General features: G+C 43.3%; 1 protein-coding gene across 1 annotated transcript in view; it reads right to left on the reverse strand.

Moving 5' to 3' along the window:
- LOC139375690 (slit homolog 1 protein-like) overlaps positions 1–18,812 on the reverse strand; it is a 186,542-nt gene extending 167,730 nt beyond the window's left edge. The window contains exon 1 of the mRNA XM_071117499.1: positions 18,610–18,812. Within this exon, the coding sequence (XP_070973600.1) occupies positions 18,610–18,812 (203 nt within the window). The remainder of the gene's footprint in view (positions 1–18,609) is intronic.
- Between the last annotated feature and the right edge of the window lie 1,241 nt (positions 18,813–20,053).

Consider the following 20,053-nt stretch of genomic DNA (forward strand, 5'->3'; position numbering starts at 1 on the left):
AGAGGTAGGGAGGGAGAGAGAGGTAGGGAGAGAGAGAGGTAGGGAGAGATAGATAGGTAAGAGGGATAGAGCGGTAGGGAGGGAGAGAGAGGTAAGAGGGATAAAGAGGTATATAGGTAAGAGGGATATGGAGGTAGGGAGAGATAGATAGGTAAGAGGGATAGAGAGGTAGGGAGGGAGAGAGAGGTAAGAGGGATAGAGCGGTAGGGAGGGAGAGAGAGGTATGGAGAGAGAGAGGTAGGGAGAGATAGATAGGTAAGAGGGATAGAGCGGTAGGGAGGGAGAGAGAGGTAGGGAGGGAGAGAGAGGTAGGGAGAGAGAGAGGTAGGGAGAGATAGATAGGTAAGGAGAGAGAGGTAGGGAGAGATAGATAGGTAAGAGGGATAGAGCGGTAGGGAGGGAGAGAGAGGTAGGGAGAGAGAGAGAGGTAGGGAGAGATATATAGGTAAGGAGAGAGAGAGGTAGGGAGAGATAGATAGGTAAGAGGGATAGAGAGGTAGGGAGGGAGAGAGAGGTAAGAGGGATAGAGAGGTAGGGAGGGAGGGAGAGGTAGGGAGAGATTGATAGGTAAGAGGGATAGAGAGGTAGGGAGGGAGGGAGAGGTAGGGAGGGAGGGAGAGGTAGGGAGGGAGGGAGAGATAGAGAGGTAGGGAGGGAGAGAGAGCAGGGCTCCAAAATCACAATTGAATGGGGGAACTACATATTAGTAATACATATTGTAAAGGGATACATATAGCCTACCATTTGTATTTTATATACATACCTTTGCCTATTTGATCTTGTTTTTAATAAATGGTATTTTACCAAATATATGGTATTTTATAAAATAATGAAAAGGGCTGTCTGGTAGCCTCAATAAATAGACAAAGATTTGGAGCTGAACAAGTCATTGCATGTATAGACTTGAGAATTGGCTTGAAAAAATTTAATTTGATCTTAGAATTCAAGGCTTGGACTTGACTCGAGACTCGACCGGTTCAACTTGGGACTCGACTTAAGACTCGGACAATGTGATTTGAGACTTGGTTGTGATTCGAATAATTGTGACTTCCTCTGCAAGGAACTGTCTGTATATCTTAGAGATATAATTGTGACTTCCTCTGCAAGGAACTGTCTGTATATCTTAGAGATATAATTGTGACTTCCTCTGCAAGGAACTGTCTGTATATCTTAGAGATATAATTGTGATGAGACATACACTACCGGTCAAAAGTTTTAGAACACCGACTCATTCAAGGTTTTTTGTGTGTTTTTTAAAACTATTTTCAAAATTGTAGAATAATAGTAAAGACATCAAAACTATGAAATAACTCAAATGGAACCATGACCACTCTGACAGAACTACAGAGTTCCTTGGCTAAGATGGGAGAACCTGCTAGAAGGACAACAGTCTCTCCAGCACTTCACCAATCTGGGCTGTATAGGAGAATGGCCAGATGGAAGCCACTCCTGAGGCACATGATGCCTGAAGGTTGCAGACAGGATGCCTGAAGGTTGCAGACAGGACGCCTGAAGGTTGCAGACAGGACGCCTGAAGTTTGCAGACAGGATGCCTGAAGGTTGCAGACAGGATAACTGAAGGTTGCAGACAGGAACGTTTAGGACTTCAGGAAATTCACAAGGCAAAAGATTCTGTGGTCTGATGAGACACATATTTTTCCTGAATGCAAAGCTCTATGAGAAAACCAGGCACAGCGAATCACCGGTCTAATACCATCTAATACACTACCATTCTCTCAGACCCATTTCAAAATCATTTAGAATAGCAGGAAATTAGCTTTGAAACTGAAAGCTCTCTCTGACCCATGCCAAAATGTATAGAATTGAAGGAAATTAGCATTGAAAGTACAATCTTTATCTCAGCCCCATGTCAAATTTGTAGATTTGCAGGAAACTCGCTTTAAAACTAAAATATTCTCCCTGCGCCATGGCAAAATGTGTAGAATTGCGGGAAATTGACAAGATTGTATCTCTGTGGCCAAGAGGAGGGCCTGTAATGCCGCACCATTGCCCACTAACGTGTGTGTGTGTGTGTGCGCGTGTGTGCGTCTGTGTGTGTGCGTGTGTGTGTGTGTGCGTGAGTGTGTGTGTGTCTGTGTGTGTGTGTGTGTGTGTGTGTGTGTGTGTGTGCATCTGTGCGTCTATGCGTGTGTGTGCGTGTGTGCGTCTGTGTGTCTGTGTGTCTGTGTGTGTTTAAAAGCATGAGAGACTGGGCGGAGAGAGACTAAGCAGTAGATAGCATCCTCCCATAGAGAAGGTCTGCAGGCCACACACACACACACACACACACACACACACATACATACATACTGTACACACACACATACATATATATAGACACACATGCATATATACACACACATGCATATACACACACATACTGTATACACAGACACATACATATATACACACACATGCATATACACACATACACGCATATATACACACACACACACATCAAATCAAATCAAATTTTATTTGTCACATAGACATGGTTAGCAGATGTTAATGCGAGTGTAGCGAAATGCTTGTGCTTCTAGTTCCGTCAATGCAGTAATAACCAACAAGTAATCTAGCTAACAATTCCAAAACTACTACCTTATAGACACAAGTGTAAGGGGATAAAGAATATGTACATAAAGATATATGAATGAGTGATGGTACAGAGCGGCATAGGCAAGATTCAGTAGATGGTATTGAGTGCAGTATATACATATGAGATGAGCATGTAAACAAAGTGGCATAGTTAAAGTGGCTAGTGATACATGTATTACATAAAGATGCAGTAGATGATATAGAGTACAGTATATACATATACATATGAGATTAATAATGTAGGGTATGTAAACATTATATTAGGTAGCAATGTTTAAAGTGGCTAGTGATATATTTTACATCATTTCCCATCAATTCCCATTGTTAAAGTGGCTGGAGTTGAGTCAGTGTGTTGGCAGCAGCCACTCAATGTTAGTGGTGGCTGTTTAACAGTCTGATGGCCTTGAGATAGAAGCTGTTTTTCAGTCTCTCGGTCCCAGCTTTGATGCACCTGTACTGACCTCGCCTTCTGGATGATAGCGGGGTGAACAGGCAGTGGCTCGGGTGGTTGTTGTCCTTGATGATCTTTATGGCCTTCCTGTGGCATCGGGTGGTGTAGGTGTCCTGGAGGGCAGGTAGTTTGTGCAGACCTCACTACCCTCTGGAGAGCCTTACGGTTATGGGCGGAGCAGTTGCCGTACCAGGCGGTGATACAGCCCGACAGGATGCTCTCGATTGTGCATCTGTAGAAGTTTGTGAGTGCTTTTGGTGACAAGCCGAATTTCTTCAGCCTCCTGAGGTTGAAGAGGCGCTGCTGCGCCTTCTTCACGATGCTGTCTGTGTGGGTGGACCAATTCAGTTTGTCTGTGATGTGTACGCCGATGAACTTAAAACAACCTAGACCCACTCCATAATTTTGCACGCCCAATTTTTCAGTTTTTGATTTGTTAAAAAAGTTTGAAATATCCAATAAATGTCGTTCCACTTCATGATTGTGTCCCACTTGTTGTTCATTCTTCACAAAAAAATACAGTTTTTTATCTTTATGTTTGAAGCCTGAAATGTGGCAAAAGGTCGCAAAGTTCAAGGGGGCCGAATACTTTCGCAAGGCACTGTATATACACACACACACATACATACTGTATATACACACACACACACATACATACTGTATACACACACACATACACACACATGCATATATACACACACATGCATATATATATATACACACACACACGCACACACACACATACATACTGTATACACACACATACACACATACATACTGTATACACACACACATGCATATACACACACACACACACATGCATATATACACACACATGCATATATAAACACACACACATGCATATATACACACACACGCATACACACACACACACACACACGTTTCAACAGTCAGTATGACTAGAATATCTGTCTGCTACCTCAGGGTTAAAACTGACCAGGTCCATCCCTCCCCACTGCTAATCCCTCTATCCCTCTCCTCTAATGACCACTCAAGGGACTATAGCACAGTGTAGCAATGCGGGAGAGAGTGGTCATTACAGACAGATGTGTGTGTGTGTGTGTGTGTGTGTGTGTGTGTGTGTGTGTGTGTGTGTGTGTGTGTGTGTGTGTGTGTGTACACAGGTGCATCGACCGACCGGCCATGGGAAATAAGTAATAGAGTGAACTTCATTGTCCCAGGGTCTGATACACACACGTGCTGCTCATTACAGGTACACACACATACTTTTGGGTTCCCAACGTCTCATCTACAGGGTGGCCTTCACTGATGACGCCCCAAGGAATTGTGGGATGAAGAAAAAGAAGAGAAGAGAGAAAGAGAAAGAGAAAGAGAGAGAGAGAGATTGGGGACTCTGCGAGGGAAGGAAGCTAGTCATATAAACAAGCAGAACCTCTCCTTTCTTCTCTCCCTCTGTTGTCAATTACTACAGGTCTGTAGATGTCCCCCAGTCACACACAAAATGCAGTAACATGAGAGATGATTGGCTCATAATTGTTAGAGGCCTGAACAGCTCCAGTAGAGGTAACACCTACAGGAATCTGACCCCACCTGAGGAAGCTCTCTCTGGGGTAATGACTAAGGTTGAATATTGTCCCGGTATTTTGCTAATGTTCCATCCCGAGAATAAATCACTTTTCTCCTGGGTAACCTGTTTTTTCCCACCGAAACCGGAAGTGTCATTCAAAAGCATTGTAAATCATATAAATATGTCTGCATTTGATGAGAGCTTTGATCAGCATGAACATTCCAACCTGATGCTGCCTGAGCCTGGTGAGGCATATATTAAATACATTTAATGAGCCCAAGCCCCAAAAAGCCCAGATGGTTGTGTCGTTATCCTACAGGCTACATACATTATATAGGCTACTGCACGTTATGCACGACAGAAAAACACAAAAGCCCATAGATGTAGCTGGTCTCCTCAGTAAACAAATGAAACTAGCCAGTAGTCTGACGTATTACTGTATACTGTATTATATCGTATTATACTGTATTATGTGGACTGGAATTACACACATCATTCAAACCAGAAGAGAACATGTGATTCTGGTGCAGCACATGCTGCCTACGAAGTTACCAGTACGGGCTGTTTGTATAATTAGTAGGCTGACGCAAATATACCTTTCATGATATTTCCCCTAATGTCGTTAGCCTGTCTCCTCTTTCTCTGTCTATTGTTGCTTCATTCTTTCCTCGCTTTCAACAGTTAAACGAAATAAGTTTCCTTGTCCGTATCTTCGTCATGCTAATGACATCCTTGAATAATATAGGACTAGAATTAGATGCAGAAGGCTTTCACGTCTCTTCAAGAAGATTGAATGGTTTTGGTCTGAATATATAACTGCTGTAGCTTACCATCATCGTGCCTTCTTCTCATAGTCTATTGGTATAAGAAATGCTAAAACTTATAATGTCCAGCAGGCTGTTCTAGGCTAGCTTTTCCTGCTTGGGACTCCAAGAGAGCTAAGGAGTGTTTTTTAAGGAGAGGCCAGCGGAGAACAGGTCCTTGTGTACTGAGCAAGAGACAGAGGGTATAAATTAGAAGTTTATTATGCATAACATTAATTATCTAAATATAAGGCTAATACCGCATTTAATTTATTTCCTGAAAGAGCTAGGAGATCTACATATAGGGCTATATACAGTATATCAATCTAGAACAGGGTTATCTATTTGCAATTTGAATAGAGTTGGAGTGAGAGAAAGACAGTGTTTGCACGTGCACTGATTTAAACAACAATATTAGAGTGATAGTCTGTTTAAAAACTCTGCAATTAAAAAATAATCTTTACAATGAAAAAACAAGGTGACCCTCAAAAGCCAGATGGAGATGGTAAATTAGATGCACATTTGATCTATATGTTACTGTATCATAGGCTATGCTGCAGCAAATGTACCTGTCAGAAGGGGGAATAAAGTTAGCATGGTGAGATGATAAGTCTACATGCACTGTGAACTGCGCTCCATACTGAGATGGGCTGTCTGTCCCCACCCTGAGCGTTGATTCATCATGCGGAGGCCGTAGAGAAGACAAATTTAGACATCAAGTATGTAAAAAAAAAAGTATGTTGACACCCCTTGAAATTCATGGATTCCGCTATTTCAGCCACACCCAACTGTAAAGTTTGGCGGAGGAGGAATAATGGTCTGGGCCTGTTTTTCGTGGTTCGGGCTAGGCCCCTTAGTTCCAGTGAAGGGAAATCTTAGTACTACAGCATACAATGACATTCCAGTCTATTCTGTGCTTCAAATGTTGTGGCAACAGTGAGGAAGGCCCTTTCCTGTTACAGCATGACGATGCCCCTGTTCACAAAGCGAGGTTCATACAGAAATGGTTTGTCCAGATCGGTGTGGAAGAACTTGACTTGCCTCAACCCCATTGAACACCTTTGGGATGAATTGGAAAGCTGACTGTGAGCCAGGCCTAATCGCCCAACATCAGTGCCCAACCTCACTAATGCTCTTGTGGCTGAATGGAAGCAAGTCCCCACAGCAATGTTCCAACATCTAGTGGAAAGCCTTCCCAGAATAGTGGAGGCTGTTATAGCAGCAAAAAGGGGACCAACTCCATATGAATGCCCATTATTTTGGAATAAGAATTTCGACAAGTAGGTGTCCACATACTTTTGTTCATGTAGTGTATTTATCCCAGGAAAAGGGAGTGGTTTTGGGGAGTAAATCTCAGTAACCGGGTTCCCACAATTCAACCCTAGTAACCACCCAAACCTAGTCCACTGTCTAAGAGGGGCCTGTGCAGCTCAGGTAAACAGACCAGCAGGCTTTCAAACAATAAAATACGAAATACATGCAAAAAATAAAATTATACAAATTACTTTTTTAAAAGAACAACAATTCTACTGCAATTGTCTTCTCATTATAATGATTCAGGAATATGCTGTTATTTTTGTTATCCATGAGGGATAATGTCTTAACAACATTATTCAATTCAATCAAAAAGATTTGAGTGCCAACACACTTCCTGGAGAATCTTGAAGACAGACAACATCATTGACTAATCTTTCCTTATCTCATCCTGGCCCAGCGGCCGCCTGTAATTACTTCCTGGTTCAGTATATTGTCATGACATTGGCCTGTGGGTAAGGTTTATGACCCCCCATAAATACCTTTCTCCCCTCTCTCTCTTGACTCGACTCAAGGACTCTTGATTAGACTTTGTTAAAACATAGAGTCTGGGAACATTAAACAAGTGGGGGAAAAGGAACCATATTTCAGTAATAGAACCAGTTGAAAAAATGTGTTGTTACTTAATGAAAGTTTCATTTTTATATAATTTCTTTGAATTTGCCGCGCCGCATTTTCCCTGTTTTTTTCTCAAGTGGGACGCAACCGTCCCCTATACCATAAGAAGTTAATGAATATGATGTCAGTTCGGTTGTCATCTGAGACATTATGACTAATGACAGGATGACATAAACTGTATCTGGGAAAGTCTACACATTCTAGTTATCAGATTCACATGGTTAAATGCTTAAATATGAAACTCTTTGTGAAAAGATGAAATGTAATTTTAGCTTCCAAATGAGAGAATTGGGTTTTCATAATGTTAGAGCTCTGCTCAATCAGTGGCCCGCCCCTGTGAAGAGACATTGTTTCATAGTTTATAACCACCCTTTTCCCCTTCCATTATGTAAGCTCTTGATGAAAATGTAACCTCCTGTTCCGAGTACCCAAGGCGTTCAGCCTCACGTTAAAAGGACTCCGATAACAAGCTGTTCCGGGTACATTAGGGCGACAGTCCGATGTCAGAAGGATTCAGATAATAAGCTGTTCCAAGGACGTGAGGATGACGGTTCCACGTTAAAAGGATTAACATGTCAACTACAGCACTAAGCCAACCTCAGCGTGAGCTTTGGTTGCGAATGGTATGAACCTTGAACGCTTATTCACTACAGAAGTGTCACGGTCGTCGTAATGAGAAGACCAAGGCGCAGCGTGATAAGCGTACATAACTCTTTTAATTAAAGAGAGAACACTGAACAAAACAACAAAACGAACCGTGAAGCTTTATGACTAGTGCAAACAAGCAACTAAACATAGAATAATAACCCACGAAATACCCAAGCTACCTAAATATGGTCCCCAATCAGAGACAACGATAAACAGCTGCCTCTGATTGGGAACCAATCTAGGCAACCATAGAAATATAAACACCTAGATATACAACAATATAAACACCTAGATATACAACAACCCCTAGACATACAAAACCCCCATACAAAACTACACAAACCACCCATCACACCCTGACCTAACCAAAATAATAAAGAAAACAAAGATAACTAAGGTCAGGGCGTGACAAGAAGTGATAACTCCTAGCCGTTGAGTTAGCGTCGGCCGCTGTAAACGTGGGCTAGGAAAGGATGGGCAGAGGATCTCTTCTAACAAACAACACGACCCTGGCAAGTATCCAGTTTACCACCATAGACACTCTTACAGGGACAAGGAAGATCTCTGTTGGGCAACACGGCCAGCATCTACGACCAACCTACCGAAGCGCAGCTCAGAGTAAATATTTATTGCATTTTCCTTTTCCAAATGGGTGGTTATTTAGAATGCAAAAGATTATGTATTTACGATAGCATAGCTTCTCTCTTTGTTCTTCAGTCCTCCCGCGCTTTCATTCAAGCCCAACCCCCTCTCTTTGTGTAACCAGCCATCATACAGGTTCTGTCACCCAGGGACGTTTTCTTGTAGGATATAATTGGTAATCAATATATGATCCATTCTGAGAGTTTATTCGGACGTAACGGTTGTCATTGGTGGAAGAAGGAGGAGACCAAAGTGCATCGTGGTACGTGGTCATAAGACCTTTAATACACTGAACACTAAATACAAAAGAACAAGATAAATAAATGAAAACCGAAACAGTCCCGTATGGTGCAAACACTGAAACGGAAAATAACCAACCACAAACAAAAGTGGGAAAACAGGCTGCCTAAGTATGGTTCTCAATCAGAGACAACGATCGACAGCTGCCTCTGATTGGGAACCATACCAGGCCAAACACCTAGAAATACCAAACCTAGAACAAAACATAGAATGCCCACCCCAACTCACACCCTGACCAAACTAAAATAGAGACATACAAAAGGATCTAAGGCAGTGGATCTTAACCTGGGTTCGATCGAACCCCAGGGGTTCGGTGAGTCAGTCTCAGGGGTTCGGCGGAGGTCAAGACACACATCCGACTCATATGATTCGTGATGACACGCCCCGCTTGGCCATCATTGGCTGCAGGTGATCACGCTACATCGCTTGGCCTATCTTTGCTGCAGGGAATTTGGTGCGCTCAGTAGTCGACATGTGACTGTCGTGATGGTACGTCTTGTGATTTCTTTCTTAATATTTTAATCACTTCATACTTACTATGTTGAGCAAAAAAAGAAAGTGGTCAGACGAATATGCACAATATGGATTCACATGTATAATGGAACGTGATGGGAGTCAGCATCCTAACTGCATGATTTGCAATGCCAAGTTGAGCAATTCTAGTCTAGCACTGGCAAAACTAAGAACACTTCCTTAAGCTGCATAGAGATGGAAAATACAAGAACACAATGCTCGCTGAATTCAGGGTGAAGAGAGCCAGATTCGATGAAAAGGCTACTCTGCCTGTTCTCGGCTTTGTACCCATCAACAAACCGATCCTCACAGCATCGTACAAAGTTTCTTACCTGATCGCAAACCACACACCATTGGTGAAACACTCATAAAACCAGCTGTGTTGAAGATGGCGAATATCATGCTGGGAAAAGAGGCTGAAGTTAAGTTATCCCAAATTCCTCTTTCAAATGACACCATCAGCGACAGAATAGAGGACATGAGCAAAGACATCTTGGCTCAAGTAGTTGCAGATCTGATTTCAAGCCCGGCAAAATTCAGCCTTCAACTGGACGAGACCACAGACGTTTCCAATCTAAGCCAGCTTGCTGTATTCGTGCGCTATGTGAAAGACGATGTGATAAAGGAAGATTTTTTTATTTTGAAAGCCTCTTACAACAACAACAACTAAGGCAGCCGATGTGAAGAAACTTGTGGATGACTTCTTCAAAGACAACAATCTTTCGTGGGATATGGTTTCTGCAGTTTGTACGGACGGAGCTCCAGTCATGCTGGGAAGAAAGTCTGGTTTTGGTGCGCTAGTGAAAGCCGATGCACCACACATCATTGTTATGCATTGTATTCTGCACAGGCATGCGTTGGCAACAAAAACCTTGCCTCCAAAACTGGCAGAAGTATTACAAGTGGAATGCGTGAACTATGTGCGAACTGAGGCACCGCATCTTCAGTGAGCTGTGTAAAGAAATGTGCTCTGAATTGAAAGTACTTCTGTACCATTCTAACGTTCGGTGGTTATCCCGGGGACAGGTGCTGAATCGTGTCTTTGCCGTGTGTGTGGAATTAGCCCTGTTTTTGCAAGAGCACCAACATTGTCATGCAGATTGCTTCAAAAATTCTGAGTTCATTCTCATTTTAGCGTACATGGCTGATATCTTCGCAGCTCTCAATCATCTCAATCAAAAGATGCAGGGCGGTGGAGTCAACATCATCGAAGGGGAGGAAAACCTGAAGGCTTTTCAAAAAAAGCTACCGTTATGGAAACGACGAACAGAGAACGATAACTTAGCAAACTTTCCCCTGCTGGACGACTGTGTAAGTAAGATCGAAGATGTATCTGGAATCGGAGACATTTCTGTACACGCGGAACTGAAGCAAGCAATTGCCACGCAGTTCGATGAGCTTGCAAAGTCTCTCGACGGATACTTCCCTACAAGAGAGTCATATCCAGCATGGGTGAAACAGCCGTTCACGTTTAGTGTTGAGACAACAGATGTCAATGATGAATACCTCGATGAAATCATTGAAATTCAGCAGAGCCAGGTTCAACAGCAACTCTTCAGAACAACAACGCTTTCAACGTTTTGGTGTCAACAAATGGTAACGTACCCTGTTATTGCTAAGAAAGCTCTGGAGATTTTCATACCGTTTGTTATAACATATCTTTGTGAGCAATCCTTTTCGAGGATGCTGGACATAAAAATGAAGAAAAGGAACAGACTTTGTTGCGAAAATGACAGAGTGGCACTTGCCAAGGTGAAGCCGCCCATTTCTGAACTGGTCTCTGAAAGGCAACAGCAGAAGTCACACTGATTTGCAGTAAATATTAATTATTATGTTTTTGTGTGAAAATCATGTTTTGATGAATTTGTTCTTTGAACACAGTGATGTTGATGCACGGTTCATTTTGTGCACCAGTAAAATATATACCTATGTTTTGAATTTGAAAAAATCATATTTTATTTTTCCAATTAAGAAGGGTTCGGTGAATGCGCATATGAAACTGGTGGGGTTCAGTACCTCCAACAAGGTTAAGAACCACTGATCTAAGGTCAGGACGTGACATCGGAAGATAACAGCTCTATAAACACTCTTTCGTGGTGCCCCGACTTTCTAGTTAATTACATTTACATGATTAGCTCAATCAGGTAATATTAATTACAGAGAAATAATTTTATAGAATAGCATGTCATGTCACTTAATCCGGCAAAGCCAAAGACATGACAATACCTTTGGTGGAGCCCATTTCATACACACCACCGGTCTCACACACGCATACAACGTGCACACACACACACAGCACCAGTCTCACACACACACACATACAACGTGCACACACACACACATCACCGGTCCACAACTCTATATCTCAGCAGCAGAGAAGAATAAACAGTGAAAAAGTCATTATATTTATTCCTGCCTCCTGTTGAGTTCCCAGGACTAGACAGAGATGAGGAGGGAAGGAAAGCAGATTGTATGTTGAAAGACCTGGTTTGAATTGAGCATAATTATTATTAATGTTATTATTATTACTATTAGTCATATTATTATTATTATTATTATTATAATTAATATGAGTAATATTATTGTTATTACTGTTATTAATATGATTAATATTATTATTATTATTATAACTTGTAGTAATGTTATTATTGATAATATTATTATTACCTGAAATGGAATATGAGAGTGGGATGGATTAAAATCAAACACACTCGCCTGATGCTCACACAAGAACAGATGACAACACACATGTTCATATGTACATATAAACAGCTACACAAATGTGCACATTAATCCACATGCTAACACACATGGTGCATTTAAGAAACACACACACTCCTATGTGTTGGGTAGAGAGCCAGAGAAGCAGTGATTGTAGCTGCAGAGCCATTTGTTGTGGACCTGTTTGGGCTGCAGGACAGAGGAGAGGACACAGTGATGGAGGTAGAGCTCAGAGATCCTCACTGTGGGGACAAGCTGCTCATTTCAGTAACAACACCTGTTTTCCTCAATGAACACTGATCCTCATTAGAAACAAATGAACAGAGCAGACCCCCAACCTTCAACCTTAACATCCTCAATGAACACTGATCCTCATTAGAAACAAATGAACAGAGCAGACCCCCAACCTTCAACCTTAACATCCTCAATGAACACTGATCCTCATTAGAAACAAATGAACAGAGCAGACCCCAAACCTTCAACCTTAACATCCTCAATGAACACTGATCCTCATTAGAAACAAATGAACAGAGCAGACCCCCAACCTTCAACCTTAAAACCAGTACTGTGTCACGTCTGTCCATCTGCCTGTCAGTCTGTCTGTCTGCCACAAAACACAGTTTAATGGGTTGATCATGCTGTTATTCTGTTGGTTAAATGTCCCTGTAAATTCCACCAGGTCTCACCAGGTACAGTATGACAGGCAGGTAGCTAGAGGTCTAGTTGAGAGTGTGAGCATAACCAGATTCCACAGCATATGGAAGTGACAGCCGTGAGGGTCACAGGCCAGGAGAGAGGAGGCAGGAGAGAAAAGAGGGATGTAGAGGACAGAGAGTCGTAAGGATACAGAGAGTGAGAGAGAGGATCTATGAAGAGACAAAGCTGTCCCATAGAGAGAGGAGCAATATGCAGAGAGAGAGAGAGAGAGAGAGAAGAAAGAGAGAGAGAGGAGGGGGGGGGGGGAATCACATAGGAACCAGGCTGGAGTTTCTTCCCCTCTCTCTCCCTCTTTCCTTCAAATGCTGCTTTCATTGTCTCTCTTGGTGAGGGACGAGGTGAAGGTCTGTCGGTTAAACACCATAACATTATGTACAGTTCTCATTCTGTCTGGTCAGGCCTCAGGGCATTCAGTACTGATAAGGAGAAGTAAAAATTCCCACACAATGACACTCCAACAGACCACACATACTATGTGAATCACACACTCTGACTCCTGTATTGACTTTAATATCTCATTCATCCCCATAGAGTCGATTGAGTCAATCTACGTAGCATATAAATAAAACCCTGTCACGACTCCTACCGAAGGTGACTCCTCTTCCTGTTCGGGTGGCGCTCGGGGGTCGTCGTCACCGGACTACTAGCTGCCACGATCTCTTTTTCCTTTTCTGTTGGTTTGGTCTGATTTGTTTCACCTGTTTCTTGTTTAGAAGTTTAGTTTGGCTATTTAAGTCGGTAGGCCTGCCTGCTCTTCGTGTGTTTGGCTATTTAAGTCGGTAGGCCTGCCTGCTCTTCATGTGTTTGGCTATTTAATTTGGGAGGCCGCCTGCTCTTCGTATGTTTGGCTATTTAAGTCGGTATGCCGCCTGCTCTTCATGTGTTTGGCTATTTAAGTTGGTAGGCCGCCTGCTCTTCGTGTGTTTGGCTATTTAAGTCGGTAGGCCTGCCTGCTCTTCATGTGTTTGGCTATTTAATTTGGGAGGCCGCCTGCTCTTCGTATGTTTGGCTATTTAAGTCGGTAGGCCGCCTGCTCTTCGTGTGTTTGGCTATTTAAGTTGGTAGGCCGCCTGCTCTTCGTGTGTTTGGCTATTTAAGTTGGTAGGCCGCCTGCTCTTCGTGTGTTTGGCTATTTAAGTTGGTAGGCCGCCTGCTCTTCGTGTGTTTGGCTATTTAAGTTGGTAGGCCGCCTGCTCTTCGTGTGTTTGGCTATTTAAGTTGGTAGGCCGCCTGCTCTTCGTGTGTTTGGCTATTTAAGTTGGTAGGCCGCCTGCTCTTCGTGTGTTTGGCTATTTAAGTTGGTAGGCCGCCTGCTCTTCGTGTGTTTGGCTATTTAAGTTGGTAGGCCCGCCTTCTCTTCGTGCGGGCTTGCAATTCCCACTTTGTATGTGTGGTAGTGCATGCTTGGTTTCGTTCCTATGTTGGGCATTTGTTTTATGACGCTCGGTTGGATTGTATATACTATGTGGCCCTGTGCTTAATAAATTCAGAACTTTCTGCCTCCTGCACCTGACTCCGCACCCACCACGCCTAAGATCGTCACAACCCCATTAAAATCTGTCAGTTGAAACTAGAGAGATCAGGGGTTTTCATTGGATGAATCTCAATCCACCGTATCCGTGGACGTCGCACTACGGTCTCCTGACGTCTGTAGCGTCCAAATGGTTTGATCTACAAACTGTGGAAAGCGGAGACTCTCACAAACACGATGGTGGTCTCCATTTTGTCAGGGGACTCGTCTGAAGTCGGAACTGTGGATTTGTCAACTGTCTGAGCTGATGTGTTTTGACTGGAGAGTTGTGTTGTGCTGTAGAGAGGCTGAAAGAGGTCCAGTCATTCCTATCCATCAGCTCTTTGCCACTAGAGAGTCTATAGTGTTATCAGAGCTGTCGAGCAGCCAGGGCTGGATCTATACATCCATTAGAGATACAACACACATTACAGAGAGACACGCTACTACAGGAAACTAAACCATTGACTACCAAATAATAACAAGACAAGCTACTACAGAAGCAGAGAGAGGGAAGGACATGTATGAAACTTGTGGTGTGTGTAGTGTAGTGTAGTGTAGCGTGTATGTGTGTAGTGTAGTGTGTAGTGTAGTGTGTGTGTAGTGTGTACTGTGTGTAGTGTGTGTGTAGTGTAGGTGTGTAGTGTGTAGTGTGTGTGTGTGTGTGTGTAGTGTAGTGTAGTGTAGTGTGTGTAGTGTAGCGTGTATGTGTGTAGTGTAGTGTGTAGTGCAGTGTAGTGTGTGTAGTGTAGTGTGTATGTGTAGTGTGTATGTGTAGTGTAGTGTAGTGTGTATGTGTGTAGTGTGTGTAGTGTAGTGTAGCGTGTGTAGTGTAGCGTGTATGTGTGTAGTGTAGTGTGTATGTGTGTAGTGTAGTGTAGTGTGTGTAGTGTAGCGTGTATGTGTGTAGTGTAGTGTGTAGTAGTGTGCAGTGTGTGTGTGTGTAGCGTGTATGTGTGTAGTGTGTAGTGTAGTGTGTATGTGTGTAGTGTGTAGTGTAGTGTGTATGTGTGTGTAGTGTAGTGTGTGTAGTGTAGTGTGTATGTGTAGTGTGTGTGTAGTGTAGTGTGTATGTGTAGTGTAGTGTGTAGTGTAGTGTGTAGTGTAGTGTGTATGAGTGTAGTGTGAAGAGTGTAGTGTGTATGTGTGTAGTGTAGTGTGTGTAGTGTGTGTAGTGTATGTGTGTAGTGTGTAGTGTATGTGTGTAGTGTAGCGTGTATGTGTGTAGTGTAGCGTGTGTGTAGTGTATGTGTGTAGTGTGTAGTGTAGTGTGCAGTGTGTATGTGTGTAGTGTGTAGTGTATGTGTGTGTAGTGTGTATGTGTGTGTGTAGTGTAGTGTGTATGTGTGCATGTGTGTGTAGTGTAGTGTAGTGTGTATGTGTGTAGTGTGTATGTGTGTATGTGTGTAGTGTGTATAGTGTAGTGTAGTGTGTATGTGTGTAGTGTGTAGTGTAGTGTGTATGTGTGTATGTGTGTGTAGTGTAGTGTGTATGTGTGTAGTGTGTATGTGTGTAGTGTGTAGTGTAGTGTGTATGTGTGTAGTGTGTAGTGTAGTGTGTATGTGTGTAGTGTGTATAGTGTGTAGTGTGTATGTGTGTAGTGTGTAGTGTAGTGTGTATGTGTGTAGTGTGTATGTGTGTAGTGTGTAGTGTAGTGTGTATGTGTGTAGTGTAGTGTGTATGTGTGTAGTGTAGTGTGTATGTGTGTAGTGTGTAGTGTAGTGTGTATGTGTGTAGTGTGTAGTGTAGTGTGTATGTGTGCATTTACAACAATACCAAATATGTAAAGTCTCAATACTTGTTGACTTGCCTCAGGCCTTTACACACCAATGGTGTAGTTTAAGTACGAGTGGTGTCTGTGAGTGGGACTAAGAATGGACGACAGGCTGAAGACATCCTAACCATGGCAGGAGAAGGTGTGTGTAGCATGGTGTGATTTTAACACTTGGAGCTGAGCTGAGTTGAGGCTCATTACAGTTCAGAGGTCAGGGCTGATCTAAAGCCACAGTGACAAGTGCAACTGGGATACTGCAGTCAGTCTCAACACCTCCCCCATATCACACACCCACACTGTCAACACACACACACGCCTTCCAACCACCAATACACCCACATACACACTTCCCCAAAATCACCCCTGCAGTCCAGGATTGTCCAATAAACCTTGTCCAGACAGGCTGCCCCCCCAACCTCCTTCACTCCTTCCCTCCTTAGCTCTCCTCTCTTCCCCCTCTCCTCCTTTCCTCCTCTCCTCTTCAAGTCAATGTAAAGGCCTGTACTCTACCCAGGAGCTGTCTACTCCAATACTACACTAATATCAGCCTTAGTGGTACTTGTTCAATCACCTTGATGAATTCCCCTTTATAACGGTCCTGGAGTATGGAGAGTATCTATTGTTAACTAACGTCTCCATGGAGACCAATAACCTTCTACATGACACACACACACACACACACACACACACACACACACACACACACACACACACACACACACACACACACACACACACACACACAACTTGAAATGCTTGACTTCCTAAGAAAATCATCTACATGACACAGGCACAGACAGACAACTCACACGTCTAACCGCCAAAGAGGTAACCTCTACTTGATACATCAAACAGAAGTATTTAGAGATGAACAGAAATCCTTCCTATTCAGGCAGAATGTTTGAGGCATGAAATCACGTTCCAAATCCCAGGTAGAACAACTAGTATACCTGACCTACAGATGCATTAACTAAGTGGAACACACAAAACCCCCTTCAGTTGAACTCCACTCTCAGTGTGAACGGCCACTCATGTAAAAGACAACCATTAAATCACCACGAATGTGTGAAGAAACAATCAGCCCTGAAACACACTTCTGGTACAAAATGTGTTCTTAGAAACTAAATATGGAATGTCTGAAATATACAGTCAGTTCTGACACAAGTTTCTCTCCTCTGCTCTCCTCCATTCCCACACATTTTATTAATCTGAGCTATTCTAAAAGCTGAGATAGAACAATCTTTCGCCTCTCCTCTCTTCCTCTCCTCTCCTCTCTTCCTCTCCTCTCCTCCTCCTCTCTTCCTCTCCTCTCTTCCTCTCCTCTCCTCTCCTCTCCACTCCACTCCACTCCTCTCCACTCCACTTCTCCTATCCTCCACTCCTCTCCTCTCCTCCACTTCTCTCCTCCCCCTCTCCTCTCCTCCACTTCTCTCCTCCTCTCCTCTCCTCTCCTTTCCCCCTCTCCTCTCCTCTCCTCTCCTCCACACCGTTCCTCACCGCTGATTTACAGATTAATATTTCAAAAGGACGTCCAAAAGCGAGAACTCTTTCTCTCTCTCTCTGTCTCTCTCTCTCTCTCTCTTTCTTTCTCTCTCTCTCTCTGTCTCTCTCTCTCTCTCTCTCTCTCTCTCTCTCTCTCTCTCTCTCTCTCTCTCTTTCTCTCTCTCTGTCTCTCCTCCCTCCAAGCTCTCCTTCCTCTTACAAGATGTCTAGCAGATATTCTCAAAGGCAGGACAACATTCAGGAGCAGATTTACTTAATTTTTTTTATTGATTTAACAATTTAAGGAGTGAGGGTCAGTAAGAGTGAGGGAGGGCCAGTGCGGGAGAGGGGAAGAGAGTGACGGAGAGAGAGGGGGGGGGGGGGGGGGAGAGAAACAGAGAGAAACAGAGAGAAAGAGAGGATCTAGTATGCTAAATTAACTGTGTCCCCAAACCATCAGAATGTAGGCTAACATTTCTTTACACCTAGTCTAGAGGGAGTTGAATGATTTATTGATAATTTTGCAATCAAGAAGATGCAAGTATGCAGTGAAATTCAGCTTGAATATAGAAATTCAAAACCACCACATCAACTAGACATTTACAGATTGAATCATCTCACAGTATATTGTATAGTATAGTATAGTGTATTCATATTAGACAGGACATACACTCATAAGATCAACTGTTAATTGTATTCATTGTATTGACCTGAACTTAACCACTTGAGCATTTCATGAATTTCATTAATGCTCTAGTCCACATTTTACTGTCAGAATGTATAGACACACACACAGTGCCGGTGGTAGGTATGTAAATGATGGACATGTGAACAGCATTCATCTGCTCCTGTTCTTTCCAGTCACAACTATTTATACCTGACTGGAATGTCAATACACACACACACACACACACACACACACACACACACACACACACACACACACGGTATAACACAGAAGTAGACACTCACATTCTCTCTGTGTTGCGAGGTATATTCCGGGGCATGGTTTTGATGCCCAGCCCATGGCAGTCAACTGTGGTGCCACTGCAGGTGCACAGGGCAGGGCATGTGCTGGCATATCCTGTCACCAGGGCACAGAGAACCAGCACACACACCAGGTACCCAGGTAACCTCCCCATGCCTGCCCCAGAACAAGCTCCTCTCCCGGGCATGATCTCCATCTCTGTAGCCTCCTACTTCTCTCGTCAAAAAGTTATACTACACAGTGAAGGTTTTCTACAATCAGTGTGTAGCCTCTTGTAGAATGAGAAAGAAATCTAACTGTTCCAACATAAAAAGGGGCTACAAATAAGTCCTCAGTTGGTGAGCAAAGAAGATTATTGGATTTAAATGTGCTGCAGTCTCATATTTCTTCTCCTGTTGGTGTTTTCTGAAAGGCTTGATTTTCTTCTCTTTTTCTGTCCTTGCAAAGGGAACTATCCTCCTCTCTCTTCTCTTTGTGAAGTTGTTCTGTTCTGCACTTGTTGGCTCACGTCTCTCTCTGTCCTGCTCTACTCTGCTTGTCTGATGATGGGGGGAATGGGGAAAGAGCAGAATGAAAAAGAGTCTCTCTCTCCTACACACACAGCAGTCATCCATCACTAGGATCTACTAATAGCAGACCCCTGACTCCACCCCTCCCCCACATATCCTCCCTCCCTCCTCACACAACACCTCCCTTCAGAACCCTGCCTGAACTATCTCATTCTCTCTCTCTCACTCACTATCTCTCATTCGGTCTCATTCTGTCTTCTAGTCTCTCAATTTATCTTTTATTCTCACAACTCTCTCTCTCTGTTCTTTATTCTGTTTCATTCTCTCCCTCCTGTCTATTCTCTCTCTCCCAGACTTGCCTCCATGCAGCGCCTACAGAGCAGAGAGCATTAACCTCAACTTCTGTCCCCAGCATCACAAAGGACTTTGTGTGTGTGTGTGTGTGTGTGTGTGTGTGTGTGTGTGTGTGTGTGTGTGTGTGTGTGTGTGTGTGTGTAAATACATAATTTACATTTATGACATCACCTGACCGGGACTTGGACATTAGTGGATTGTTGAAGTCCTTAGTGGTGACTAGGAGGAGGTTAGTCTCCATCTTCTCTCCACACAATGAAATTAACACTTCTGGTTTAAATACAGCACCGGCTTGGCTCAATTTAGCCTGGCTCTGCACAGCTCACTGTGTCTAACCCTCCACTTCATCTCTTCCTGCTCTGTGGTGAAACCATCCCAACACCAACACTACAACAGAACCTGAAGGTCCCTGGAACCCTAATCTCTGTCTGACAGAGAGAGGGGGGAGAAAAGTAGAGAGAGGTAGATGGAGGGGGTTGAGAGAGGGGTACTGTGCAAAAGAAGAGAGAAGGAGTGTGTGCTCTGTCCTTCCCAGTCCTAGCCAGTCAGACACCACACATCGTAG

The sequence above is a fragment of the Oncorhynchus clarkii genome, chromosome 20 (assembly GCF_045791955.1).
Source record: "Oncorhynchus clarkii lewisi isolate Uvic-CL-2024 chromosome 20, UVic_Ocla_1.0, whole genome shotgun sequence".
NCBI classification, from domain to species: Eukaryota; Metazoa; Chordata; class Actinopteri; order Salmoniformes; family Salmonidae; genus Oncorhynchus; species Oncorhynchus clarkii.